Raw genomic sequence first — 7,673 nt, 5'->3', positions numbered from 1 at the left:
AGGTGAGCAGAGTAAGCCTGATTCTCTGTAAAGACTTCTCTGTTGACATCCACCCCCTGACGCTCATATGACCTTTCCTTATGCATTTGCGAGTGCTGTAAAACCTCTACTAAATAATTTTAAAAAAACAATAGCTTCCAATTTCAGTCAAATTATACCATAAAATGGAAAGCAGCTGGTCACTACAAACTACAACAAATGACCAAGAATATGCTGGCCTACACTATCAAATGCACCACAGGACTACCACTCATCATCATCATTGCCTTTCTGACCCTGGATCAAGAACAAACACCTTCCCTGCCCACAGCAACCACTGACTGTAAGTTGTAACCAAAAGTTCAAGAGCATTCAAAAGTACAGTATATGCAGCACAGACACACAAGAACCAGCAACACTGTAGGTGCAAGATTCTTAGTTTAGTTTTAGTAGAGGTTTTTCGGCGCTTGCAATTGCATACGGTCATCATACGAGCAAGATTCTTAGTTTAGTTTCAGTAGAGGTTTTTCGGCGCTTGCAACTGCATAAGGTCATCATATGAGCACCAGAAGATAAGAGGAGTTACAAGAGAGTAACAAACATAAAAAAGAAGAAGGGGAAGGTAGATGTTTGATAAGAAAGAAAAAGCAAACCCCACCAGAGCACCCGCCAACCACCCACTTGCAAGATTCTACATTCAAACACCTGTTCAGATCAAGCATAGGAAAGCAAAAGAAATGCAAAGAGTAGAGTTTAGTTTTGGTAAGAGTAGTAAGACTAAGAGTTTTACGACACTTGCAACACAATTTGATTATAAAAATACAAGTGCCCAAGATTATCTGTCCCCGTGGTTTTTTGCACCCCGCATAATTTTGCAAAATTTGATCATTTTTTGCATAATTTCTTATTATTTTCCTTTATCATTCATTCAATCATTGTTAAAATTAACAGAATCGCATAATTTCACATTTTTTGGCTCAGTTTGCATAATTTCAGAATTTTTTTTGCATAAAACCACAGGGACAGGTGAGGATTATAGAGGCGATACTACAGAGTAACATACAACAAAAAGAAGGAAGAAAGATAAGGGTGATGTGTGTTTGGAAGGAAAAAAGGAGCAAACTATTAAAAAAACGCCCGCCAACCATTCACAAGAGCAAAGAAACCAGCAACAAGATAAAACATTAACAACAACAACAATAAAAAAGAAACTTGAGGTTATGTAATATTTATTACAGTATCTACTAATGCAAGGATCATCCAATGGTTACATTCAGTCAGTGCCTGAATATAAATCATCCCAAAAAAAATATCAGAACAAAAAATATTGAGCTCACATGCCAAAAATTCACAATTCACGCTGATTCTCACAAAAATTCAAAAGGTAATTTGTAGCTGAAACCGAAAACCAATAAATCTACTCCTGTCATCATTTAACAGAAATTTGTATTTCTAAATTTCAAAATGAGGCTCACGACAATTAGCTGATTGAGATTCTAATGACATGATGCTTTGGTTTTTCTTTTTCTGAAACAGGATTCAAGTTTAAAGCTTTTCGAATTTCCAAACTTTTTTAAAAGAATCTCTACTGGATGTACAAATATAATAAACTTTCTTTGGAATGTAAAAAAAAACATGGTAGTTCAAACAAAGTTGAGGAACACAGTTATACCGTTGCAAAATACAGTTTCACGCACCAGAACTTATACCATACCTTTTGAGAGAAAGTCCTGAGACATCATGAAATAGGACCGGCCATTCATTCATTCATCCAATCAGACGCACAACCAACTATAAAATATAATGTACATTCATAGGTATCAGCGGGTCTTTCTTTGTGCTTTTAGCAAAAAGCTTCTTCAAGAAACATGGCTCATTTTAATTAACTTAAAGTGAGCAACATTCGTTTACAAGTCAACAGCCTATTGCTTTCCTATGCTAATCAAACCATACGAGGGTAAACTTAAGAAAATCTGAAATTTCTCAAAATAGTACACGTAGTGTACGCATACCACTGGAAGTGAAAACGTCTCTCACAAGTGTAAGACACTGCAAAATATTGATAAACCAAACTTTTGGGACCTTTGAAATTAAATATAAACCTGGATAAACAGGCTTTTGGGTTCAGGCAAAAGGCACAAGAAAGGAGAAGGTACAGAAATTTTGCCACAGTTCGTTCATCATGAACAGATGACGACATTTGAAACCAAAAGGAGGAAGAGAAGCTATAAACCTTGCAAGCTACCGCAGGTAGTAGCACAGTACTGTACGCTTAACACACTATGACAGATATCACAGAGAATTTGTTGATTCCCACAGAAAGGATAGACACATCAGAAGAGCAAAGGGAGCTGGAGAGACACTCTGATTACTTACAAGTTTTGATACATGAGACGTAAAGATGAACTGGCTACATCAATGCTACGCTGCTACATATACTCACACTTATTGACATCAAAGACGACATTACCAGCATGTGAGAGAGAAAAAAACAACAACCATACACATACACTCTTTCAGTTGTATTTGTTCTGACTAGATACGCGTATATATATGTATAAATTTGCAAGCATACCTCTAGGAAACAATGACGTATAGAAAACCTTTCTGTTGTGCTGACCAATAAAATGTCTAAGTAGGCTCAAGCAAAACTGTCAAATTTTTAATCTCCAAAGAAACGGGAACAAAAATACAACAATTTTGCAAATGTAGTGCTTATACGCTATGCAACCACCTCCTAAAATTTTTCCAACATTCACACAATCTCACAATAACCTCATCCGCTCCACTCCAAAGATGAAAAAGGACAACTCAGATAAACGTTGATTTATCCATCAATAAGACGAAAAACATCTTTCAGAGCTGTTGAGATATGATTACAAAATGGTATGGGCAGCTCATTCACTAAAACTTTATGAAGGGCACAAAGTACTGAATTGAGACTTTCTAGTGACTGAATTCAAACTTTTCTACCCTGCACTTAATGTTGGAAGAGCATCATTTGATTGCATGCGGGAGCTAATAGTTTCACTTTTAAACCAAAAGGCCAGAAATATTTTTCAAATGCACCACACTTAACCACTCTCAAGGCTCCAAATCCGTCTTCCACACTTCTCAGCTGCACCATACACCAACATACACGACATATGAAAACACCAACATCTAGCAAATGTGATCCACCACACCATCGTGACTAATTCAGCTTGACATTTTCGTGAAGAGAGATGTCTATATCAAACAGAGGATCCTGCACCAAGACCATAGACTTCTGCATTTGCATCTTCATGTTCTTCTCCAGCTCCACGATCTGCTTGTTTGTGTACGCTGCAATCTCCGTCTCCGCCGAGCCATGTTTCCCAGCAGCCTGAAGACAAAGACAAATCGAGAAACACAAATTAACGATGAACATTTTACGAGTCTCAAATAAAACTTGAGTTACTATTCCTAGGCTGGAAAAGACATTTGGCTGCAGTCATTATTGCGACCTCTACGCGGTGCAGCAGACCCCGGAACAAGTACAGCTCCGAACCGAACCCCAATCAAACCTTGGATTCAGGAAGGAAGGAAAAGACACTTAAAAATGAAGCATAATTTCGTTACTTTATACTACAGACTTTTTCAGGTCTGTTTTCTTCATCTCAACCTAAAAAGAGGCAGACAACAAACAAGTACATTGGAATATAATATAAGGAAAATTTGTGATTCTGATTTGTGTAATACGGATGTTTCAAAATTTTCCACATCATTACTTCCTTTGGTGTGCTGCAGATCAAATATGGCCATTACCTACGCCAAGTGTCAACATTCCACTGGACACAACTCAGGCAATAATAACTTCCACGAGTTTCACAGCCAAGTACGTGGACTGCACCAAAGGAAACAGGTAAACAAAATTAAGATGACCAATTAGATGACTATACATTGTGATGCTTGTTCGTTTCTGTGAGTTTACACATCATTCAATGTTCATCTTATCTGTTTCAGAATTGTGAACATAAATAACTTTGAGGTATTTGCTTACAGAGTTTATCAGATCAATCAGCAATGTTCACAATTTTTCAGGATTATAAGTGCACACTCTGACCACTACAACTGACAGACAGACACATCGACTTCTATCTGATTTCTTCAGACTCGGAATCCTGAAGAATTGTGAACATAAATAACCTTGAGGTATTTGCTTATAGTTTATCAGATCGATCAGCAATGTTCACAATTGTGAAACAGATAAGATGAACAACAGGTAAACTCACAGAGACGAACAAGCATCACAATGTATAGTCATCTATGAACCTTTTTAAAAACCAACCTTGAGACCGGAAACTCAATAACTTACCGCTTGTTCAGCATTTTTATACAGTTTTTCTCTGTGTTCTTTGTAAGCTGTAATTTCTGCCTCTGCTTCTTTCTTGGCGGTCTTTAGTCTGGCTGCCTTACCTGGTGATGGCGAAAAAGAAGAAAATCTGTGTGTGAGAATAGCTGCAACTTCTGACATAAAATAAACACACCTATAATATATTATATAGTTACTACACCCATCAGACAGTCAGAGCTTACCCACTCCAATGAGAATCATTCTAATGAAAAATCTATTTTTTAAGGAACCAGGGACCATGGCTGTTCACACTTTTTGACGGACACTGATAGTATCATAAGAATGAATTGTTTTTTGAAGTAGACATTTACCGAATGGGGAAACCGGTCATTTCGTCCCACCCCAATTATGTGTGATGAAATCACTTCGCTTATCTCTCCAAAATTGTTATGTCAGTAGAGTTTTGGAGAATCAGCGCCAGCAGTCTTTACCCTAACGACCCACTTCAAGCACGTAATCGTTGGGGCGTGCCCTCTTGTTTTTAAAGTAATTAATTTAAGTCTAAAACTGCTCCCGCCAATAAAAACAACCCAACAAAACTGATCCAGATATGAACGGTTCAGCTGATCAGGCAGGCACGACGACTCGCACCCACCCCCTCCTTGTCCTTCCACGCACCATCCAATCGCCCCCCAAAAATCGTGATTTGCGATTGCCATGACAATGCGCGTTTGATGTTTGCAAGCGCGTGACGAAATGACCGTCTCCATTCAACCTTGTGGATTTGGGGTGTGACGAGATGATTGTGACGTCTTGATGACTGCACCGGTGGGACAAAATGACTGGTACCACCGTATAGCAAAGAGACCTTTCTCCTTGTTCAAACTCAAAAGAATTTTGAGACAGCAAGTTCTCCATTATCGAAGTGACTATTTAAAGCCGAGTCTGCTTAAAACAAAAATTATATTCAGACTCTGAATCGAGTCCAGCACGATGTCACTTCCAACCCCTGTTCCTAGATATTTACAGCATTTATGAAATCTTTTTCGATAATAACAATACAATCGACACGTGAGCTTTAATATCCAGTTACTAGACCTAAACTGGCCCTCCCTGCATTATTAGTATGAACAGAACAACCAAGTTGAGTTGACCTTGCTGAGGGTAAAGTTAAATATACACGTCAACCAATGAGATTTCGGGTAGCGATCACGCAGTCTCAGCTTGCTGGGGGAAGGAGAGTTGGCTGTCAATGTGGAAATGAACTCACAATTGCTAAACCCAAATGCACACACTGCCAAGTGAATTTATTTGATTTAGTTAGGTAGGACCTGCCACATTTTCCTTCCCTTCATGGAGGGGCATTTTTAAGCTACCATTTTAACACAATATGACCATTTCAACTCCCGACATTGGAAATGGGTTTGTTGATTTGAAGGTCACAATTAAATTGTGTGAACATGAAAAAATGACAACTTTTGCTCCATGATTTAAAAGAAAAATCTGACTGGTCCTGTCTCAAATCAATGAATCCCATCTCTGCCATCTGCCAAGAGCACTTAGTATTCGCTAGTTCTAGGTTTAGATATTCTTATTCTTGAAGTGACAGCATTATTTTCAGTTTATAACTAAAAATCCAATATCAAGAACCGTCTTTTTTTATTGCCTTTTGCACCGTGTCTCTATGAGTCCATCTCTATTATATTACTGTAACGGCCACCTCCATTCTCACCCGGGGTGAGAATAGCGCAGGCAAGCCTTTTGGCTATTCTCACCCGGTGTCACCGTGATAGACTAGGCCAACCAGTGTAGCGTTCACCGCAAACAAACGTTCCAGCGCTCTTGTGTAGAAAGCGTGCAATTTTGTCTGTGAGCAGTGAGAGGGGGGGGGGAGAGAGAGAGAGAAAGAGAGAGGGAGGGTAGCACGAGAACTTCCGGGCAAAACAAGATGGCGACCCATGTAGTTCGGCTTGATTCGAAAAGTACCAAATTGTCTTACTTTTGTGCTAGATCTATAACATCATTTTTTCTTTGCTTTTGTCAATCTCCCTTTGTCAATTAGATCATCCACATCGATAGTATTCCAAAACGGAGCCATTCCGAAATTAGTAAAAGCAGGTCTTGTTTCACACCAAGTGAGAATAGCCAACGCTGGTAAGTCTCACCCGGGTGATCAGATAGCACCCCTTCTAAACACTGCCTGACTTTTTTTTTGCCCAGCCCAATAGACCAGAAGGTAACAAATGGGAATTAATTGTGCAGATATGGAAGACTGCCCTAGCAATGTTAACCCTGTTATTACCCGAGTGTAACAAATGTATGTGAGCAGAACGGGAAGACTGTCCAACTTCCATTCAGTTAGTTACTGAGCATCGAGTTACTTCCAAACCAATCAACAAGGACACACACTTCACACAGTACACAGACCACACAATACACAATATCACCACACATGCATAGCTTACGTTTACGGGCCTCGTGGACTCTGTCAGTTGCCTTCTTCTCGGCAATAAGAAGTTGCTGAATACCCTCTGTCTTCTGCGCCATACCGATTGAGATTGTCAAAGAGAGAAGATCAACGCCAGAGGTTAGACTCGGTTGCAAGTTGTCAGTCCTCCGTCATGTGATAACAAACATTATAAGCCGCAGGCGACTTCCGTATGTCAGGTCCTGTTGCCGCATTTTACCGGAGATTTAATACTATAGATGACACCCTGTCATAAAACGCCATTCTAGCTTGGAAATATATTCTTCATAACTTAGGCCTATCATTTGTTTTTAAAAGTACCTTATAACACCTTTTAAGAAGCCTATTTATTCTTTAAAAACTACCCCACATGCCTCTCATTGTCTGCATAAAAATTAATGAAGACCAATGTGGCATACAATACTTCGATAACATCCCTTGCCTAGGCCAGTCAGCAGACCACACCGCACGTCAGCTGAGACAATAGAAGGCAACTGCTACATCCTCCCAAATCTAACCTTGGAATATAATGAATACAAGCCCCCCCCCCCCCCCCCCCCCCCCCCCAGAAAAAAGCAACAAATCAACAATATAACAAAAGTAAGAGACTCCGGTCTCGAATCGATTACGACTCTAACTAGCCTACCCTTGTTGCAGTTAGCGTACCGATTTTTCGCTTGATGTTACTGTTATTATAGAAGTAGTAGGGACTGCGTCAGAGATCGAGAGCAATAATCCTATTTATGCTAGCTGACAAATATTCCTATATTAAACAAAATAGAAGGCCTGATTGGGAACAAAAGCCGAGTTTATGAGGTGCCGTCCATTCAAATTCAAGGAGTTTGTTCGAAGGAAAGGAGTAATGTTAATAAGGACCTATGCGTCCATATCGCCTATAAATAATAATATTAT

General features: G+C 39.3%; 1 protein-coding gene across 1 annotated transcript; it reads right to left on the bottom strand.

Annotated features, from left to right (window-relative positions):
* Positions 1-1,191: 1,191 nt before the first annotated feature.
* Positions 1,192-6,967, bottom strand: LOC101850263 (V-type proton ATPase subunit G 1). The gene is made up of 3 exons (XM_005103185.2): positions 6,760-6,967; positions 4,316-4,416; positions 1,192-3,343 (listed from the first exon to the last, which is right to left on the bottom strand). The coding sequence occupies exons 1-3, from the start codon at positions 6,839-6,841 to the stop codon at positions 3,173-3,175; spliced, it is 354 nt and encodes a 117-aa protein (XP_005103242.1). The 5' UTR covers positions 6,842-6,967; the 3' UTR covers positions 1,192-3,172.
* Between the last annotated feature and the right edge of the window lie 706 nt (positions 6,968-7,673).

Source organism: Aplysia californica, unplaced genomic scaffold (genome assembly GCF_000002075.1).
Source record: "Aplysia californica isolate F4 #8 unplaced genomic scaffold, AplCal3.0 scaffold00362, whole genome shotgun sequence".
In the NCBI taxonomy this organism is placed as follows: Eukaryota; Metazoa; Mollusca; class Gastropoda; order Aplysiida; family Aplysiidae; genus Aplysia; species Aplysia californica.
Note: the sequence above shows the minus strand (reverse complement) of the source record. Positions and strands in the feature narration are given on the sequence as shown.

Excerpts from the sequence above, each read along its gene's own strand:
- LOC101850263 (XM_005103185.2), bottom strand. The coding sequence starts at position 6,841 with ATGGCGCAGAAGACAGAGGGTATTCAGCAACTTCTTATTGCCGAGAAG. Across the intron at positions 4,417-6,759 it reads AGTCCACGAGGCCCGTAAAC|GTAAGGCAGCCAGACTAAAG; the intron begins GTAAGCTATGCA and ends CGCCATCACCAG. Across the intron at positions 3,344-4,315 it reads ATAAAAATGCTGAACAAGCG|GCTGCTGGGAAACATGGCTC; the intron begins GTAAGTTATTGA and ends CTTTGTCTTCAG.